The sequence below is a fragment of the Neopsephotus bourkii genome, unplaced genomic scaffold, assembly GCF_033783945.1.
Source record: "Neopsephotus bourkii isolate Nb327-2 ecotype Australia unplaced genomic scaffold, CSIRO-AGI_Nbou_v1 NB_1707, whole genome shotgun sequence".
NCBI classification, from domain to species: Eukaryota; Metazoa; Chordata; class Aves; order Psittaciformes; family Psittacidae; genus Neopsephotus; species Neopsephotus bourkii.
Window position 1 is genome coordinate 1565291 of NW_026902181.1, and position 19883 is coordinate 1585173.

At 42.6% G+C, this 19883-nt stretch overlaps 3 protein-coding genes across 9 annotated transcripts in view; 2 read left to right on the top strand and 1 right to left on the bottom strand.

The window, feature by feature from the left end:
* The window catches only part of MNAT1 (MNAT1 component of CDK activating kinase), a 126333-nt gene extending 122811 nt beyond the window's left edge, over window positions 1–3522 (top strand). Inside the window, exon 8 of the mRNA XM_061376196.1 lies at window positions 2351–3522. Within this exon, the coding sequence (XP_061232180.1) occupies window positions 2351–2471 (121 nt within the window). The 3' untranslated portion in view covers window positions 2472–3522. The remainder of the gene's footprint in view (window positions 1–2350) is intronic.
* TRMT5 (tRNA methyltransferase 5) lies at window positions 245–12612 on the bottom strand. Of its 5 annotated transcripts, none has more exons than XM_061376181.1 (6): window positions 12081–12230; window positions 10159–10808; window positions 9617–9741; window positions 7413–8064; window positions 6323–6425; window positions 251–387 (listed from the first exon to the last, which is right to left on the bottom strand). In XM_061376181.1, the coding sequence occupies exons 1-5, from the start codon at window positions 12113–12115 to the stop codon at window positions 6361–6363; spliced, it is 1527 nt and encodes a 508-aa protein (XP_061232165.1). In that variant the 5' UTR covers window positions 12116–12230; the 3' UTR covers window positions 251–387; window positions 6323–6360. The 5 variants fall into 5 exon arrangements, with proteins under 5 accessions (XP_061232167.1, XP_061232165.1, XP_061232166.1 ...); XM_061376182.1 differs by having other exon boundaries at window positions 257–387; window positions 6347–6425; XM_061376183.1 differs by lacking the exon at window positions 6323–6425 and having other exon boundaries at window positions 245–387.
* Window positions 12613–12623: 11 nt separating this feature from the next.
* SLC38A6 (solute carrier family 38 member 6) overlaps window positions 12624–19883 on the top strand; it is a 39515-nt gene continuing 32255 nt past the window's right edge. Inside the window, exons 1-4 of one of the 3 annotated variants that reach the window (XM_061376186.1) lie at window positions 12624–12831; window positions 13522–13643; window positions 14395–14468; window positions 18671–18723. In XM_061376186.1, coding sequence (XP_061232170.1) covers window positions 12667–12831; window positions 13522–13643; window positions 14395–14468; window positions 18671–18723 — 414 coding nt within the window. In that variant the 5' untranslated portion in view covers window positions 12624–12666. Of the gene's footprint in view, window positions 12832–13369; window positions 13644–14394; window positions 14469–18670; window positions 18724–19883 lie in introns of those variants that run through there. The other 2 variants (XM_061376187.1, XM_061376188.1) reach the window with 2 other exon arrangements.

Genomic DNA, 19883 nt, shown 5'->3' on the forward strand with positions numbered 1-19883 from the left:
TGACCTAAAAAAAGGAAACAATAGACTCTGTCTCTCTCCTTCTAGTGCTGTATAAGTAACAAATGATAAGAAAAGTAATGAAAAACACAACCGACCTTTGTTAATGCAAAAACATAAAGTAATCCCCTGTTTTCTCTGGACTGCTCCATGTAGGAGTGGAAAATTGAAGTTTCTGCAATGAAAAAAAACATGACAGACGTGAAATCTGAGAGGGAATTGATTTTTATAAGACTCTCTGGCTTGGAGGGTGGAGATAGTTTCACACCAGCGTTTCAAAGGAAATTACTTCTTGTTGTCAGTATTCCTTCATCATTACTGGCTGGGGGAAGGAGCTCTTGTTTCATACAGCAGTTGTAAAAGGCCTTCGGGAAGGATGAGATTTTCCTCCTAAAATATTAAGGGACAAGTAATAAGAATGTTAAAAAAAGAAGTTAAAATCTGTTAAGTGCATTCTCCCCCTAGACCAGAGCTCTCTGCAGACCAGCTTCCCCTGCAGATGAAGAGAAAGGACCGGCTTTGCTGCTGTGTTTGTTAGTTCCCTTTGGACTAAACACTGTGAAGTGGGTTTGTACCCCAGGGTCTCTGCTGTGCTGATGGGAACCCATGTCCAACAGTGAGGATAGGGCTCTGTCCCACTTTGGTACCAAGTAGCAGAACTCACCTCAGCCCAGCCACAGGAGGCAAATTCAGTCTCTCAGCTTCAGTATCACCAGCAATCACTCAGAAATGTTGCTCATGTCTGTGCAGTGTGGTTATTAGGTGCAAGAAATACAGTTTTAAAACTGTAATTAATCATTTCTAAGTAACCTCTTTTTGTACACATTTATGGCTTCAATGGGTATGACTGTTTATTATGTCTTACCTATAAAATCTGACCTGTTTTATATACTCTTTATGGAAACAGTGTACAGTAATAAATTAAAAGATGCAACTGGTTTGGATATTTTACTGGTGGTCCTGTATTTTCCTGCCAGAAGTGCAGCTGGTTTAGGTTTCTCAGGATAACATTATAAAAGGCTGTATGCATTTTGCAAGTTTATGCTTGAATTGCCAAGCCAGAGGTGGAGTGACTCAACCTTCCCAGGAGCAACATGTACTAAGCAATGAATCAAAACAGCTAGCTGAAGCTCAGAGGCTCACATGGCCACTCTGAAAAGCAGTTCTCATTTATGGTATTTTATCTGGCGTTTGGAATTTGGGGTGATCATTGTGCTGATAGTGCTGGGCCTGTGGCTGTCTTTGTATTTGAAATGGTTTTGGTGCAAAACTAGCCAAGAACCTGGTCTTGTATCTGTCTTACATGGGATGCAAGGACTTCTGTGGTTAAAGCACTAAATGAAACCATCCACATACCCCTGAACAGACACCTTTAGTGGGAGCTCTTGGGTATGAGCCCTCAGAAGGGGCTGAGGGGAGCCAAGAGCTTGCAGCAGGGCTAGCACAGGCAGCATGGTTCAGAATCAGCCTAGCTGGTTTGGTGTAAAATTTGGTGGCAAAGATGATAGAATCAGACTGGTTTGGGTTGGAAAGGACCTTAAGATCATCCAGTTCCAACCCCCCTGCCATGGGCAGGGACACCTTCCACTAGACCTGGTTGCTCAAAACCCCATTCAACCCGGCCTTGAACACTGCCAAGGATGGAACATCCACAGCTCTTCTGGGCAACCTGTGCCAGTGCCTCACCAGCCTCACAGGGAAGAATATCTTCCTAATGTCTAATCTAAATCTCCCCTCTTTCTGTTTAAAACCCTTTCCCCTCGCCCTGCTGCTACATGCCCCTTAGATGATGATGGTGAAATCATGGTGCAGTTCAGCAGCTGCTTTAGCCAAAATGTCAGCCTTCCACAGACATAATTCCCTGGTGTCAGTGGACTTACTGCAGATACAGATAGGCCTGAGAGCAGAAAGTTTAGCCCTGTCATTATCACAGCAACCATCATGGTTGGCTCTTGGAAGGACATAGTGCTAACTGGACAGAGCTGAAACTCTGACTCCTGTGGGAGTGTAGGAAAGCTTGTGTCATCATCATCTTGTAAGAAAGAAATACAGTCCTGCCCCCAGAGCAAGTACCAAAATGCAGCCCAGTGACTGTTCTTAACCCTGTGCAGCCTGTTGCCAGAGGCAGGTTTTTTCAGTGTGTTTGCTGGGCAGCTTGTATGAAGGTCCATCAGCATTGCCATCATTTCAACTAGTAAAGCTGTATACTGATCCCTTTGTAGGTGGCTAGCAGTGGGCAGCTCCATCTCCTTGCTTTCTCCCAAAAAGCATCTTTGACCTGACTGTGCTGAGAACCACACAGGTGTCTGATGTGTTTATTTCTGCTCTGAAATGCTGCTTCTCTTTCTTTCAGGTATCTCACCCACGTGCGAGCTGCCTCTCCCCAGGATGTTGCTGGGGGCTACACTTCCTCTCTTGCTTGCAGCCGAGCCTTACAGGATGCCTTCAGTGGTCTTTTCTGGCACCCCAGTTAGCCGGCGTGCATCAGCCTCTGATCAAGGGACACCAAATGGAGCAAGGAGTAAAATTGCTGCCATGTGCACAATGGCTACACTGCAGTCCCTATTCTGTGTAAAAACAGCTGTGTGTAAGTGTTAGAGAAAATAAAAGCCTTTGTAAAATGTCAATGCATTTTTGTATAGAGGGAAACTCGTTAGTCATGTAGCACATGCAGTCATGGAGCTGATGGAGGCTGAAGCATTAAGCCATGTCTAATGGAAGATATGAATAACTCAGCTGTGTATGCTTGAGGTTTAAAGAAATACACTTGTATTTTTTTTTAAAGCCAGACTTCAATAAAAAAGTTTGGGGTTTTACTCTTATTGCAGGGTTTTATCTGCACAGGCATTTAAATGCCATTTTGATTATAACATTTAGTGTCAGTATTCAAGCCTACATTTTCTTCCCATAAAACCAGTTTCTCCAGTTTAGACAAGTGGGTTTTTCCTCCTGCCAGCTGGATGAGAAACCTTGGAACTGTGCTGACACAACTCTTGTGCAGGATCCTTACCAATGTCCCTTGGTTCTTAGGTTTATCTGGAAAACAGATCTTTATCTGGAAGTCCTTCAAGTGAGTTTCTCTAGAAGAGATCTAAGAAGCCTTGATACAAGGCTAAGTCATTAGTGTTGTCAAAATTGGGGTTGTTTTTTTTTCCCTGATAAGCTCCATTTGACTCTGTTGTGTTCAGAGGTTCTTTGAGCAGGAACCTCCCTTTGTTGTCTGGCTTTTGGGATGACCCTTGTCACTCGATCTGCTGTTTTTACATGTTCCTTCCCCTCTCCTTATAGCAGAATGTAGACTAATTGCAGCAGAGATGGTCTTCCTGTGGCAGGACTAGTCTTTGCCATGGATGTGTGTATAAACTGCAGGAGACTGGAAACCGCTCAGGATAGCGTGTGTCTCCAGAGTAAAGCCTGGCCCACGTTTTATGGGTCATCTGTTAATAACTGTTGAATGCTGCTCTGAGGAGTGCATTGAACAAATGGATTTTTTCTGTGTTGTAATAAAGAGAAGAATAAGCTCTATTCCAGACTCAGTGCTTTCTTTGCTAAGGGAGGTGGAAGAAGGCCCCAAAATTTTACAGAAGCACAGAATCATTGAGGTTGGACTGGACCTCTGGAGATCATCTAGTCCAAACCCCATGCCAAGGCAGAGCCACCTAAAGCAGGTTACACAGGAACATGTCCAGGTGGGTTCTGAATGTTTCGAGAGGGAGACTCCACAACATCTGCAACATCCCTGGGCAGCCTGTTCTGCTCTGCCACCCTCAACTTAAAGAAGTTCTTCCTCCTGCTGAAGTGAAACTTCCTGTGCTTTAGTTTATGGCCAGTGCTCCTTGTCCTGTCACTGGGCACCACTCAAGAGCCTGGCACCATCCTCCTGGCACCTCTCTTTAAGATACTTATATGCATTAATGAAATCCCCTCTAAGTCTCCTCTAGACTAACCACGCCCAGCTCCTGCAGTCTCTCCTCATAAGAGAGATGCTCCAGATCCGTGACCATCCTTGTGGCCCTTCACTGGACCCTCTTTAGTAGCTCCTTGTCTGTCTTGTACCGAGGAGCCCAGAACTGGACATGATACTCCAGATGTGGCTTCACCAGGGTCAGGTAGAGGGGGAGGATCACCTCCCTTGACCTTCTGGCCACATTCCTCCCCATGCTCCCCAGGGTACTATTGTCCCTCCTGGCTGCAAGGGCACACTGCTGGCTCATGGTCAACTTACCTACCAACACTCCCAGGCCCTCAGCTGAACTGCTTTCTCATAGGTGAGCCCCTGCCTGTACTGGTACTTCGGGTTCTTCCTCCAAGTACCCTGCACTTGCTCCTGCTGAACCTCATTAGGTTTCTCTCCACCCAGTTCTCCAGCCTGTCAAGGTCCTGCGGAATGGCTGCACAATCCTCAGGTGCCTATCAGCCAGTCACCTAGCTTCATGTCATCAGCGGACTTGATTTCTTCTACATGCTTGGTGATGACTTTGAGAAGCCCTTCTTGTTGTCCTTAATGTTCTCTGCTAGATTCAATTCATAATGGGCCTTGGACTTCCTTGTTGCATCCCTGCATACCCTGACAATGTTTCTAGGCTCACTTGGCTTGTCCCTTTTTCCACCCCCCACAGATTTCTTAGGAGTTTAAGATTTACTAACCCATTTTGTTGATTAAAGCCACATTTCTGTTAGCGCAGGAGTGCCAGGAAGTCCTAAATTTGGACTGTGAAGCAGTGCGCGAAAAGGGACCTGCAGTTTCCAGCAGTAGGGACAGTCCCCTTAGTGTGGATCACAGGGTGGCTACATTGTTCCAGGGTGGTGAGGGCCTTGTTGCTACAGCAGGGTTCATGGAGGGCGCTGAACAAGAGCAGCTTTTGAACCTTTAGGAGAAACCTGCAGGGCAGGGGTAGGAAATCACACAGCAGTGTCAGAAAATGTAGCAGACAGCAACCACAGTACACATTGCTTTTCAAGGAGCAGTGGCTGGTGGAGAGAGGGTACAAGGTGCCTGTCACTGACAACTGGATGACAAACAGATTGAAGCTGTTGAGATACTATTTTGAAGGGCAGCAGAGGAATGCTGGAGCCGGAGCAGGAGGCCAGGGAAGGGACCTATACAGCAGCTTTCAAGGTAGTAGGAGTGAGTCATGATGATTTTTGACCCCTGGTTTGATAAATGCAGTCCAGGGACAACAGACCTCCAAAGGCCTGCTCAGAAGCCCTGGCTGCAGAGCCAAGGGAAAGGCAGTAATGCAAAACTCTTGGGCCTCACCAGTTGTTTGAGTGAGAACAGGATACCAGGCTGCAGGCTCCAGTGATGGAGCCATAACAGCAGGACCAACGTGATGGACATTTGCTCGCTGAGTTGCTATGCATGAGTTGGGACTGAAGGAAAATGTCTGAAACTGAGAGGCTGAACCGAGGCCTCTGTCTAAATAAACTGTTTGTGGTTGACGTTGCCCAACAATAGTCTGGATGTGTAAGTGAAGGCCATCAAAGGCAGAGGCTTTCCAAATCCCTGCAGAATACAAGCAGCCAGTCAGCAAGATCACCCAGGGACTGCAGCAGAGGAGCAGCTGGAGGCAGGGGAAGGCTGGGAGGCAGCAGGGGCAGGAAGCCACAGGAGGATGTGGTTCAAGGCAAGAGACCACTGAACCAGGTACTGGGTCTTGCACTTCAACACCTGCGAATGTGCCAACAGTGTTATAGTCTTTCCTGCTTTAATGGTAGGCAAATGCTAAGTTAAGAGCCAATTGACTACTTCCAATCCCTAAGTACATCTCAGTGTTAAAAAGCATTTCTTACTCAAAAGCCTAAGAACAAGTACCTGTGGCCATGTGGGCCTTCTTGCATCTTGGGTCAGGTTTTTGAAAGGTGATGTCCCTTACACAGGAGCTGTTAGTGCATCTGCAAGCAGTAATCCCATATTCTTAGACACAAGACCCGTTTGTCAGAGATAATCCAACCAAGGGTTATACAAGTCCCAGCAAAATACAAAAATCTGTTTTCACCACAAGCCCCAGATTATCAAAGTGACACAGCAGAAAACTTTCCTGGCCTGTGCCACTGATCTACCATGGGGCGTGAAACAACAGAGAGCAGAAAAATACCAAAATACATTTATTACATAAAAGCAAAGTTTTAGTTTTTTGTAGTAACAACAGTTTCAATCTGCTCACCGATCCCACAGTGAAAACCAAGAAAAGGTAACTGCAGGAAGGGAGCCTGACACAGGAAAGTTGCAACATGCATTCTGCACCTTGGCACCAGAGATGGGCAATGCAGGCAGTATGCTTCAAATAACTCAAGGAGTAAAACAGAGGTAATCTCAGTGTACCTCTTAAACTACTGAGGTAGTTACCGTAATTCTAGTCTTCAGCTCAGAAATTTCTCTTCAGAAAACTCATTGCTGGTACACAGACGTTTGGAGGCTTGTTTTGCTGGAAGAACATTAAAAGAAGTCAATTATTTAATGTACACTAAACAGACTGAACTAAACCACAAACCATGTAACACTTCAGGGATTTAAGAGGAAGAGATGAGAATTAAAACTGGGATTAACTGTTAGTCATGAACAAAAACTGTTACAGCAGTAATGGGGATTTTTACTAAATACTTCCAAAAAACCTGTATTGAGGTACATTTTGACCTATATCTCAGTGCTACCCAACACCAGTGTAAAAGTAAGTTTCATGGCATCAAAGTTTCATCAAAACCTTCTTTCCTCCAGTTCACGTAACTGCAGGCTGAAAGTCTCTCCTTTCCCTCCTCCTCACCTAGTGAAAAGCCCAAGATCATTGAAACCAATGAGCTTCTGCCAGTGCTTCAAGAAACAAATGACTGATTATATGAAAAAATAAAACACATATACACCATTAAAGATGTCTAGTTTCTCAATTAAAGATACCTGTTTCTCAGTTAAATTGTACAGAAGCTGATTCTGCTGATGCAGTGACTCCAGACCTAAACTGAGTCAGCACAAGCATAAGGGAGAAGGTCAGGACTGAGACCCATCTCTTGAAAGCACGCCATTCCACCCTGGGTGAAAATGAAGCTCCAGTTCTGAAGTATTCAGCTCACAGAAATGTGTGCTTGGCATTAGACACCCTATCCTCCCCTAGAATGCGATCTAAGGCACAAAGCTCCGGTTTATGGCCTGCGTGATGATCCTATCCAGTCCACCATTTTTTCTGTGGAGGCTCATGCTGGGATCAGAGGAGTGGATCGCTGTCACCGAGCGCATGTGAAGCCCTGCAGCTGCTGCACATGTGCAGGCTCCAGCCGGCAGCCTCCACACTCTACAACCAAATACAGAATCCTCGCCATATGGCTGGAGCAGTCTACAGAGCTGACAAAGCGGGACCAGCCTGAGACAGCACAAGGTGTAGCCTGAAATCCATGTGCCACATAGAAGGTTTGTTCCTTACCTTCGTCAGGACAGGGCCTCTTGCACAGCACGTCCGCTGGGATCTGGAAGCTAATGCACAGCATCTCCTTGTTGGGTGCAACATTTCTAACCAGGTAAGTTGAACAGCGCCCATCCAAGGAGGTTCCTAGAGAAGCTTCAGCTCTCTGTTGGATGTCTTTGGCTGGATTCTCGTGTTTGGAGAAACCATAGCAGTGCACTGTGGGAAGACCAGCAGTGCCACATGGTTCCCTGACCAAGAGATGCCGGAAAGCATCCAGAAATTCAATAGCCAAAGCTGGCAAATTCATAACTATGTGAAAAGAGATTTTTTGTTCTTTCTGAAGTGGGAGCTCTTTACTTAGTTCTTCTCTTACTGGCCCCAGCAGAAAGTCCCGGCCATCCATATTGAATGCTTTAATTTTGTCATCTACTTTGTTCAGTTTGCAGTTGTGCAGGAGCCAGTTGTAGGATTCAGGATTGAGATCATTTGCAAATACGTGGCACTTTTTCTTTGCTGCTGGAATAGCAAAAGGTCCAATCCCAGCAAAGACATCGAAAAGGACATCACCGGGCTTCAAAAGCTCAACAATACGGCTGTGTTCGGTGGAGAGACGTGGGTTCCAGTAGACTTTAGAGAAGTCCAATTCATATGCAATATTATTTTCTTTGACCTGAAAGTCCAAAACATTTGCTTAAATCTCTGTGTTCAAATCGCAGGCATATTTAAGTACTATCAGTAGTTAGGACAGCTAAAAATTAAGGTGCTTTATCAAAATGTAATTGACATTTGTCCCACTAATAGTAAACATGAGTCTTGTATAAACAGATCTACTCAACAGAAATAGCCATAAGGAATGTTCCAACTGGCAATCCAGATGGCTGGCTTATGGATGTCTCAATCACCAGGTGGAAATAAACCAGCAACTTAAATTTACCATTTAAAAAGATAATAATCTGAGGCTTTTTTTGTGGCTGGCTGACAGCTCCTTTATTGAAAGCAGACCCTGGGAATATGCCTTGAACTCTCCTCAGTGGAGTCCACATAGTAAATAAGCGTCTGAGAATGATGCAGCACACAAATGGCAACAGTCACCCAAATTCAAAGTCCCTGGGAGACACCCTGCAGTTTGAAAAAATGCCATATTTTATCTCTCAAGGTGACAGTGTCTAGAAACTGATATAAACCCAGACCCTTGGGATGAGCACTAACTTAAGAACAGACCTAAAAAGAAAACATACTCAGATGAGAATGGGATGCAAGATAATACTTTGCACCACCACACTTGAATAGTGTGACTGTGAATTGAAGTACCTTTGTATCCAAATCACTGCTTCTTTTGCTTTGCCAGCAAGAAACATACTGAAACATCTGCACTGCTCAGTGTGCAGCTCAGTGGTGTGCTAGATGTGTGCTCAATGAGCTACTACCCTCTGCATAGTGTTTGACTGTCACTTCTGCCCTGACAATTCAAATGCCTTCTCTGTGCATGTACAGGATGTTCTACCAAGCTATTCAGCTTTTTCATTTAGTAATCTAATATTTTCTCTTCTAAAAGCACAGAACTGCTAACAGTTAGGAAAAACATTTTTTGGTCAAACCAGTGGCCAAGTTTACAGCTAAAGCCAAGAAACCCTGCATGGCAGTTACATAGTTCTTTATACCTGAAAAAATGTCAAAACACAGGAGAAACGAGGTTTGTCTTGCTGCTGACTGGAAAGGGAAAAGGCACAGGCAAAATCTTGCCTATGTTAGAAAGCCACTGAGATTTAGAAACACATTCTTACATTCCATACCAGCTGCTGCACAAGGCTTGGTGAAATGAAGAAACAGCAATTTCTTAGATCAAATCCACAAAACTTGCTGGCTTTAGAGTGAGCAACACCCCCTACTACAAAGTTTGTAATTAGTATGTCTGCAAGAAACCTGCTACTGCCACGTATCAGTAAAATATCATGACATGCTGTTCTAGATCATTAAAACCTAGGCTGTGAACTTCAAAAAATACGTATCTTCGTGATCTTTACGGTTGTGAGTTTACCCTTGGCAGACCAGGACAAATGAATACAGAAGTAACTGCCAACTCTTACACTCTAAAACAGGTGACAGGAAGGGCACCATGTAAAGGATCCATTTTAACAGCATCTCTTCAGCACATCTGTCCAGTAGATGTCTTTGGGTTTTAGCACATTAAATATAAAATAAGAGGAGAAAATCAACTGTACCTTGGTTACCAGGTTGCTCTCTCCAGCAAGCACTTCCATTTGAAAATTTCTGTATGTGCTGTCAATAATACTGGTTTTATTTACTACACAGGTGATGCCTGGGTTCTTGTCAATTATAACTTGGCCTGAGAGAGGGCAAAAGATATTCTGGTTAAGGGACCAAAATCTTTTAATGCTCTACAAGAAATACAAACACTGCTGTTTACAGTTAAATTAATTAAAGTATTAGAACAACCTTCCTCTGATGATTCAGGGTTGCAGATGCGAAACCTTTCTAAGGCATGTACTTTACCCTGATCCACTACTCCCTGTAGTCTCAGTGAAGTGAGACTACAGTTACTGTAAGAGAAGAGACTACACCTTCTGTGCACAGCTACAGCATTGGCAAAGGCTATTTAAAGTCAAAATACAATGCAATGAAAAGCCCTCAAAAATATCATTTGTACAGGTAAATAACTTATCAGTAGAATAATTGTTAAGTATCTTTTTAACAATATGTTAAATATATGAATTACTTTTTTGAGAAGAGTTCTTTTACCTACCAATCAAATGTCTGTATGGAAGCTGATGATCTCTAAGATTCAAATGAGCTATGTGACCAACACGGCTAAACCCAGAGGTGACTTCTTGACCTTCAGGAAGGACTGCTCTTAGTATCTCCTCTGACTTGAAATTCTCATAAGTCAGCTCCAAGTTATACTTGGACACCTCAGGACGAACGTTAAGCTGGTTTAATACCTCTTGCTCCGATTCTCCCAATGAGAATTCTGGTATTTTATGAGGATCCAGAATGAGAAATCTACTGTTCTCATCTCCTGGATCCTCAACCACTCGCTTTAGACCAGGACGCTGGAGTACCACGTGTTTTAGGGACTTCAACAAAGTATATACAATTTCTGTCTTGACTTTCAGAACTGGAACAACAATTGTCCTTTTAAAAGCTTCTCTGTTGAGTTGTGTCATGCCACGCACTCCAGGATGCGGTGAATACAGTTTGAGGTCAGCTTTATCCTCCACAGTGTCAGGCATTGTAAAAAATCTATTTTTTCTAACTACTATGAAGAGTCCAGGTATTATGCCAGAATATCGAGCCAGCAGTGTCCAAACTGCTGGAAATGATGTATTTGCTGCAGCTGTCCTAAAATTATTAGTTTCTAGTAGTCTGGCAGAGTATCCCAATCTCCATAAAGTCCTAGAAGAGAAATTATTCATTTTATAGACATTATGTAATCATTCCATTAAAAAGGCTGCAAATCAAATGGATTTGGTGTTCTCTTATACTAGAATTTCCATCTGTACCAAACAATCCACAATAGTTTAGTAAAGCTCTTTATTATGAATTATATACCACAGAATTCTGTCCTCCTGCAAATGTACTTTTAGACTTCTACATTAACTTTAAGCAGTGACATAATCCCCTTCTGCCAAAAAACAATGACCTCCCTTTGTTCTAATAAATGTGATATTAAGCCCAGTAAGCCAAATGGAAAAATTTCTACTGTCTTATTCCTACTGTTGGATCCCTTCTGTTTCTGGTAAGATTTATTACCAAGCAGTGATTGCTAGAAAACAGTTATTAGCAACAGTGGTCATAATCACTCTTCAGCAATTTCTGCTTCCAGGTTAAGGGGTTACACACTCCACAGTGTCTTTGCTCCACAAACTGCACATCAGAAAGACCATTAATTAAATGCAGAATTCTCCTAAAGGTACAGAGGAGCATTAGCAATGTCTGTTCAAGTAACTGAACTCCTCCCTACAGTTAACAGAATGGGGACTTGAAATGTAGCTTTATGCTTCTTTTTAAATAGCTCCTACACTAGACATGGTCCAAAGGGGCCCGACTTCTCTGACCCGGCATCAGTACTCCTAGATGGGAACTGATGATTTAAGTGCTGTGAGAGGCTGACACTTTTCCTCACTTCTTGGAAAGTTCGTTCTAGGACTGGTGGTTGAAAAGAGAAATGCAAACTAGCTCCAAAAGGAAACTGGTTCTCTTGCCTGCCTCAGACATCTACACCCTGATGTACAAGGCACTGCCCTCCTTCAGGAGAACAAGCCATATGGTCTCTTCTTCAAAAGGAGCTGAGCACCAGCCCTAGCAAAGCTGACCCTACTCCCATCCTCCCTCCCCTGCAAATCCCAGCTACTTGCTGGGACTTCCTACATCACCCAGCTCATTTCCCTAAGTCAAGTTTTTGGCAACACACATCTTCCCTCTCTGCTGCCAAAAAATAAACACTACATTCTTCATGTCTGCTACAGAGAAGAAATCCTTCATCTCGGGGCCTGAGCATCCCAGTTTTTTCCTCAGACATTCCCCTTCTCCATAGCTGGAAACTGCTGGCCTTGCTCGTACAGGCTTCTCGGTATTAGGTAATCCCCAATATAAAAGTGTGGCTGGGTGTCACTGCACCCACGCCCTCGGAAGACGACTTCCCAGACTGATTATGGAAAGGCCTACCTGTCCCTCCTAACCGAGGTCCCCGTTTGCCCCATTCTGCCCCCAGAGTAACCTGAGGTAAATCAGGGAGGAGGGAGCTGCTGAAGGGTTGCTACCCGCTCCCCCCGGCCTCTACCAAAAACGCCGATCATCACACACAGAGACTGCGGGCCGCTGCGGCCCTACCCGGGGAAGGGACTCTCGCCGGGGCGGAGCCTCTCCGGGGTCACCGCCCCTCCCTGAGGGGAGCCCCACTGACAGCCACCGCCTCAGGCCCACAGCGTCCGAGTCGCCCGCTGCCGGCGGAGCTGCGCAGCCCCGTCCGGAAGCTGTGAGGCCGGGGCCGCCGAGAGGACCCCCTGCACCATGACCCCCCTGCTTAGAGGCCTCCCCGTTGCCACAGCTACCGCCCCTCAGCGCCCCTGCCCTCACCTCATGCCGAGCTCAGCCGCGCGCGCACGCCTTCACGTCACCGCCGCCGCCGTGACGCCACGTGGCCGCGCCGAGGGAGAAGGCGGGGCTAGAGCTTCGCCTCCGCCCCCTCCGCTGCCGCCCCGCCCCGCGGGGGCGCTCCCCTCAGAGGCGAGGCGGCGGGGTTCGGGGTGCTATGGCGTTGCCACAGCGGGGGGCCGGTCCGCTCTGGGCCGAGCGGGGCTGGTACCTGTCAGCCCGCGAGCAGCCAGAGGATGAGGATGAGGATGAGGATGAGGATGAGGATGAGGCGGACGAGGACGGGGAGTCCGTCCCGCTGCTGCCGCCGGGCAGCGTGCATGTGAGGGGGTGGCTGGCGCTGCGGTGGGGGAGCTCTCATGGACCTGCGGCCGCGGAACTGCTCGGGCCCACTCCGTCGGGGGGGGCGGCGGGTACCGGCTCGGCTCTGCTTTCCCCGAGTACTCTGCCACGGGGTCCCGGTCCCCGCGGCTTGCCGCCTGCCCCGGCCGTGCTCGGCTTGAAAGAGACGATCGGGTATCGCGGCCGGGCGGGGTTCCGCGGGCTCAAAGGTCGGGCGGATCGGTGTAGGGTGGACGGGGCTGTGCGGGCCGGCTCCAGGGGGTGATACCCGGCGAGCCCTGCGGGAAGGGCTGGGCAGCACCGGGCCCGTGAAGCCGGGAGCCTGGGTCTGCTTCTGGTCCGTCTGATCCCTGACTGCCGAGCGCTTGGGAGGGCTGTCTTTTGCTGTGCTCCATGCTTCTGTAAGGACAGCCTGATTTTAAGCATAAACCTCGCTGCTCTCTTCTTGAGCACTAGTGTCGCCGTCCTCAGCATGTAGACGTATTGAGAGCCTTATGGGACAGCATATGCACAGGGTTTGTGTGGTCTTGAAATGAGAAAAGATACTTTAGGTATCTACGATTTAGGTTAGGGAATGGAAAGTTCACTGTTTTCCCCTCCCTTACATTCCTCCTATAAAAGGCCAAAACACCTCATGCACTAATTGTCCTTTGTTCTGTACTTTTCACAGGATTCTCAAAGTCGTGGTTCTTCCTTTGGTTTCTCAGTATTTAATTTAATGAATGCTATCATAGGAAGTGGGATACTTGGCTTATCCTATGCTATGGCCAACACAGGGATCGTGGGGTTTAGGTAAGTGTTCAGTTTGTACGTATACTTATTTTTAAACTCGGCTTGTATTTTTAAATGGAACAAAACTCAATTACTAAGACTCCTGTGCAAAAACTGGGGAGGAAATAAATAGCTTGTGCTTTTCAGCGTTGTTGAATAAGATCTTCCCCTCTTTCTTTGGTTTAGTCATTCAACTCTGGCCTAATTTAAGTACTGCCCAGACAATGCATTAAATTGCCACAGGGTGGCAATTTCTTGGCCATTACTGTTAATAGATCAATATTTATATTCCAAGTTGCTGTCTCTTTTAGTTCCAGAAATGGGCCTTCGGGAGTAGGGTAGCTGCATATCTGGAAACTGTGAATCTGCTTGTCTTACTGATTGCACTTCTGCTTATTGTACATATTAACCCATGGATAACAGAGCCAAAGTGACCAGAATTGTCATTTTTACCATTTTCTAAGCATTAGATCCACTTCACTGGGAGGTAAATCTTTGTCTGTGTATGTTTAGACACACTCTTACGTTATTTTTGTAATTGATCTGTCAGGCTTTCACCTTCTATAGTGTGTGACATGCTTTGGTGAACAATACAAGAAGCAACTTGGCAACTGTTGGGAAGGTCAGAGACCATATGAACCATAGTCAGCAGATATAAGCCATAAAATGAGGAAATCTTGTCTTGTGGTAGCTTACTTCTTGCAGAAGTAGCTTTCTTAAAGTGCATTGTTTTATAAAAGTGCTTTAATTGTGAATATGTTGTGGTTTTCAGTATCTTGCTGCTGATTGTTGCTGGCCTTGCTTCTTACTCTGTGTTTCTTCTGCTCAGTATGTGCACTCAGACTGGTAAGTGAAAAGGATTTATCTCTGAAATACTTTCTCACCTGTATCACAATATGACCCAGTATAATTACTGTCGTTAACAGCATGTTACCAGATAGCTGACTCTGATTCACTGAAGTTGAAATATTTAATGTTTTCAACGATTACTGTTTGTCATTTAAAAATATGATTTTGAAAATTCTTATGAAAAGTCAGTGCCAGACTGACTGGTTTCTAGATTCTAATTTTTATTTATTTTTCAAAATGCCTATCTCATCTTTCCAAAAAGATAGATCCTGCATTTCTGTGGTAAAATTATTTTGGTGCTGATGATTATTTTGTGCTACTTCAGTGTGTTGCTTTCAGTGAAGGCTTAAGAGCAATAAAGTAGCAGTCTTCAATTTTTCTGTTTGTAGTATATATATTGTTTATGGTTTGAAATGGATACCTTTTGGGTTTTGTAATGATACTGGATTATCATAATTCTGGCACTTTACAAATGCATGTTTCTACAGGATTTTTTTTATACCAAATGAGAAGTCACATTGCAGTCCTTAGTAATTACACTGCTTTATATTCAAAAAGCATATTCAAACAGCAGATTCTAGTATCTACAGTCTGAGAATTTGTTTTAATTCTTCTTTTAATTGAAACAAGCCTAGTTCCTTGAGTTCTTGTACACAAAGATTGCATTATAACAGGAGGTCTCCATCTCTTTCAGTCACCTGGTTATTGTTTCCCATTCATCTGTTTTCCTTTTTTCAAAGGTGGTGGGAGAAAGCTTCCGTTTCTTTCCTTACTGGCTTTGTTTTCTGTAGATAGCTTTGGTCTCTCAGATGATTGCTTCCTGATTCTTCTTAGATCTGCTGCTCCTGTCTTCATCTGTTGAGTGATCTTCATACATTCTTTAAAAATATTCTTCAGAGGTAGGGTTACTTTTATGGTTGATATTTTTGGCTGCTTGATGATTTGGGATTAAGTCTTTGGTAATTTTTGTTCTCTTGGAGCTCTGCTTATTGGAAAGGAATTGAAACCTGAAACAGGTAGCTAGAAAGATCCACAAGAAGCAGAAAAAGGGGGAAGTTAAGGTAAATTTTTATGATCTTTGTTCACCTCTCATTTGAGGCTGAGAAGTTCTGTATTATATGGGCATGAAGGGGTGGTATGTTGTTTGTTAAAATAAAGCGATCCTTGCAAATGAATTACTAGTGAGACAGGGAAATTAAGGATTTAAATGTTTCAAACTAAGAAAACTTTGGTGTGATGAACTTGGAGACCTAATACACAAGAATGGTTTAACTCCACCATTGTTGTCCAAAGGCAGCGGTCCACCTCAAAAAAGCATTTTTTTAAATGCACGCAACTGAAAGCAAGGAATACCACTGAAAGGACAGGATGAAGTTATTTCTCTTGAAAGAAACTAGGACTTTACAGTTAGTAATTAGTTATTAGCTAATGTTGTCAGGTAGAACTAACACCAGAACTATGTCTAGATAAGTTTCCTGGATTTACGGCCTTCGGTGTTCTGAGGGTTTTTTTTTTTTGTTTGTTTTGGGTTGTTTTGGGTTTTTTTTAGCTTTTAAAATAAGATTTCTCTCAGATTATATTTTCTGTAATTCCTGTAAGTGATTGAAATAATTCAATGTTAGATAGCATTTCATGTTTTTCCTTGGAATGTTGTCTTTAAAAAGCAAGATATATGACCTGTTGTGCCTTGGCAAAGCAAAATCTAAGTGTTTGCTTCCAAAGTAGGTAATTCAGCATTTTTCTTTATAAAACCTACATGCATTTGAGAACAATGTTGCCATATTAAGTTTAAACCATGGCAATGAATTTGAAAGATTTTTATTTTTTTTGTATTAAAAAAATGAGCTAGACTAATTTAAAGGATCAGGAAGAAAAATCCTTGGAAAGGTTTGTGAACTATTCATTCAGACTTTAAAATTTAAAATATTCTCCTATTCTAGGAGAGAGCTGACTTATAAAATACCTTCTGAAAAATGAATCTGTAATACTGAATTAACTAGAGAGGAGGACTTATTGAGCACAGGCATTTTGGTGGTTGTTTTAAAAATAAGTGTCTTCAATTTTTTATTATGTTGGTTTGGACTTTGACAAAATCACATGATCTGGATAGGCCGTAACGCGTAGCAAGAAAAATATTGCCAAATGTCAAGTGTTCGGTTTTGGTTAGTTTAGTCCATGTTTTCTCCTGGTGTTAATTCAGTATGACCTACGGTGTGTTGGGGTTTGGGCTGTCGAAGGCTAATCTTACTCTGTAAATTAGAGGAATTGGGAATTGAAGTGGGATGTACTTTGAAGTTTCATGGCTTTTATGTTTCATTTTGAGTTAGTCATGAATATTGCTGGTACCTTACTTGCCAGTTTCACTTTGCATTTAAATGGATAATTTCCATTTAACATTAGTAATGTAACAGAAATCAAGCCAATCAGGCAGAACTTGTTTATCTTTATAGCAACTGTGCGTAATATTTTGTTCCATATATCCTTGAAATTACAGCAGTAATGTGATTAAGCATTAGTGCTTCCCAGTGTTCGCAGGACTAAACTGATTACCAAAACAGAATTACTATAGAAAATACTTTAAGCTTTCATATTGCTGTTTGGATTTGTGTGGAAAAAAATGTTCTATTTTTTCTATGTCATACTTGTGTGTTGTGTATTTGTTCCTCTGTGGTAAAACCAAAACCAACTCTCTCCTCAGTACATTCAATATTTTACTTATGTATATTTTTATGCCATTGGAGATAGCATTCTAAAATGCCTTTTTTGTTCTTGGTTGTTTTTTTTTTCCTCTTGTGAACAACAATTTTATAAACAGAAATCTAGTAAGATGTACTTGTTTAATTACATCTTGTATTAGTGTTACAACAGAGAAGAGATTAGTTCAAGTTTATGCTGAGAGCTGACTCTGGCTCATTTAATTTTGTCATTACATTTATTTTGTTAAAGCATACTGGTGTAAGTAGTAGACTAGAATATGAAACATTGCCCATGAGAAAATCATAGGAGAGAATTAATGAAGGTTTTCTGTTGGCTTTGTTTAGGTTTTTTTTGTTTAATTCTGGAGCATTGCTCTGATTGTGTGCAGAATCAGTGAAATAAAAAAGCCTAAACTTGGGCAGTCGGCAGTGTGAGCCTCCAGTCCTGTCATCTGATCTCTGTGAACTGCCTGTCTCCTGTGTGTTGTTTCATTTACTTCAATGGGACTTCACTCAGGTGTGAAGGTCTGCCCCCAGCAGCTCAGATTGCAGGGCAGGGCCCTAGATTTGGATGTGATGGGAGTAGAAGCAGTACTGTACCAAATAGAGCCAAAGAAGAGAAAGCAAGTGTTGCAGCAATAAAATCATGTGAGTTTGAGATTAATTCTACCCTTTGAGGCATTTACAACTGTGGACTGTTTTATTATATACCGAGAAAGTAAGTGGTGTTTCTCAGAATACTTTCATCTTTTTGATATTGCTTAAGTTTCTCATAACAAAATACAGAGCAACAATGAAAAACTTTAATATGACTTCCTTCTTTCTAAGGAGGGATTGGTTTGAGTTACCAGCAATATTAGAAGTGAGCTTCAGCTAAAACTCGACAAAAGCATAGAGGAAACCACAGGCTATTTTAATGTGATTATGTAAGTCAGGTGCAGTTAAGGGAAGGATTTTTGTGTTTGCTTTGGTGTGTTTTGTTTTTACTAATATATTTCAACTAAGGAAGGTGCTTACTTTCAGCTCTCTTGAAAATAATACTGCCAAGTTTTTGAAAGTTGCAAGATGGTGATTGATGTTTATTATAGTAAAAAGAAGGAAACTGATCCTCTGTTGTCTTCATTGAAAAAAAAGTGTAATAAATAAAATATGGGGATATCTTATATCCAGTAGTTGAGGCTAACTTCAGAATTCTTCACCTATAGTAAGTATCACTTGCAAACGTCTCTGGGAGAAGGTAGTTTGCCATGTCTTACTATTTTTTTTTAAATAGTACTATTTTTAATATTCAGTGAAGTTTCTGAAGAGCCTCTGAATGAGCATATAGCTGTATTTTACAAGTGTATATAAAAGCTATTTTGTAAATAAAAGAATACCATAAAATACTCTTTTAATTCTGTCTTGGATTATATTCATTTAGAAAGGGGGAAAAAAATCAAAGCTGGAGCTCTCAAGTGATTTTAAAGTAAGAAATATTTTTAGCTGTTTTTCATTTGCTAACAGCTGTCACTTCTTATGAAGACCTTGGCCTGTTTGCATTTGGATCACCTGGAAAGGTGAGTGTTTATTTTCAGCTTTATGTTTCTCTTTTCTGTTTCATGCAAAGAATAGTTGTCTATCAGAAACATAGTAGAGAGAGCTAAATGAAATAAGTAATATGTTTGCTGACATCCTAGTATACTGAAAAATCTGCTATGTAGCTTTTTGCTGTTTCAGTTAGCATGTCTGGTCTTTGAAAGCCCAAACTTTAGTTAATTGTAAACTAGGCATTCCTTAAATGCAAGATTTTGTGCTACTTCCTTGTCAGTGTGTTCATTTTTTAGTTGCATATACAAATACATGCTCACTGGGATTTTTCTCAGCTTGGCTCAGCGATCCATTTCAGGTTTGTTACAGTCCCATAGTACCTCTCCTGTAAACTGTTAAGAGACAGGTAAGTGTCTAGCGTTTAACAGGGATCTAAGATAAGTGTTTGCCTTTTGTGTAGCTTCCACAATAGAAGCAAATAAGAGTATGTTTAATGCATGTTAATTTTTTTGTTTGTGTTTAAAAACTCTTCAGATAAATGTTTCTTACTTGTTTTCACACGATTAAGAAAAACCCACCAGCAAACTATTATTTTTGGTATGATATGAGCCTTTTTAGTACTGCGTACTGAGCCTGGTTTTCCTAACAGCATTGTCCGGTGATACTGGCTGCAGAGGAATTGCTGTTTATGAATGCTGCACATTTAATATTGCTTCTATGCTCTGTGTTTCGGTTATAGGATACTAAAGGCAAATTTGACCACACAGATGTATGATTTTAATGGTTTACTAAAACAATATCATTTTGTAAAAGTAGTTCTGCTTAAAAGGCTACCATTTATTCTGTTTCAGTGTAACTGAGAATTTAATGTGAGCTGTTAAGTGTTTGTAAGACTTCTGTAAGCATTAATAAACTGATATGAGTGTATGAGTGTAGTCTGTGAGGACCAGTATTTATCGATCAAAATTAAGATGTGATCGTGTGAACTGCAATACCTAATAAAGGTTGATATTAGCAAGCTATGAAATAAAATTATTTTTCTTATAGGAGCCAATCTGTACACAGTAGCTACAAGCCATTAGATGTAGAAGTCATAGAAATGTAGAGCTTAAAGAGATGTTAAAATGTGCTTTAGTTTGCCTTCGCTCTGAAGCAGAGTTAAACACGCATAAACCATTCTGGCAAAAGT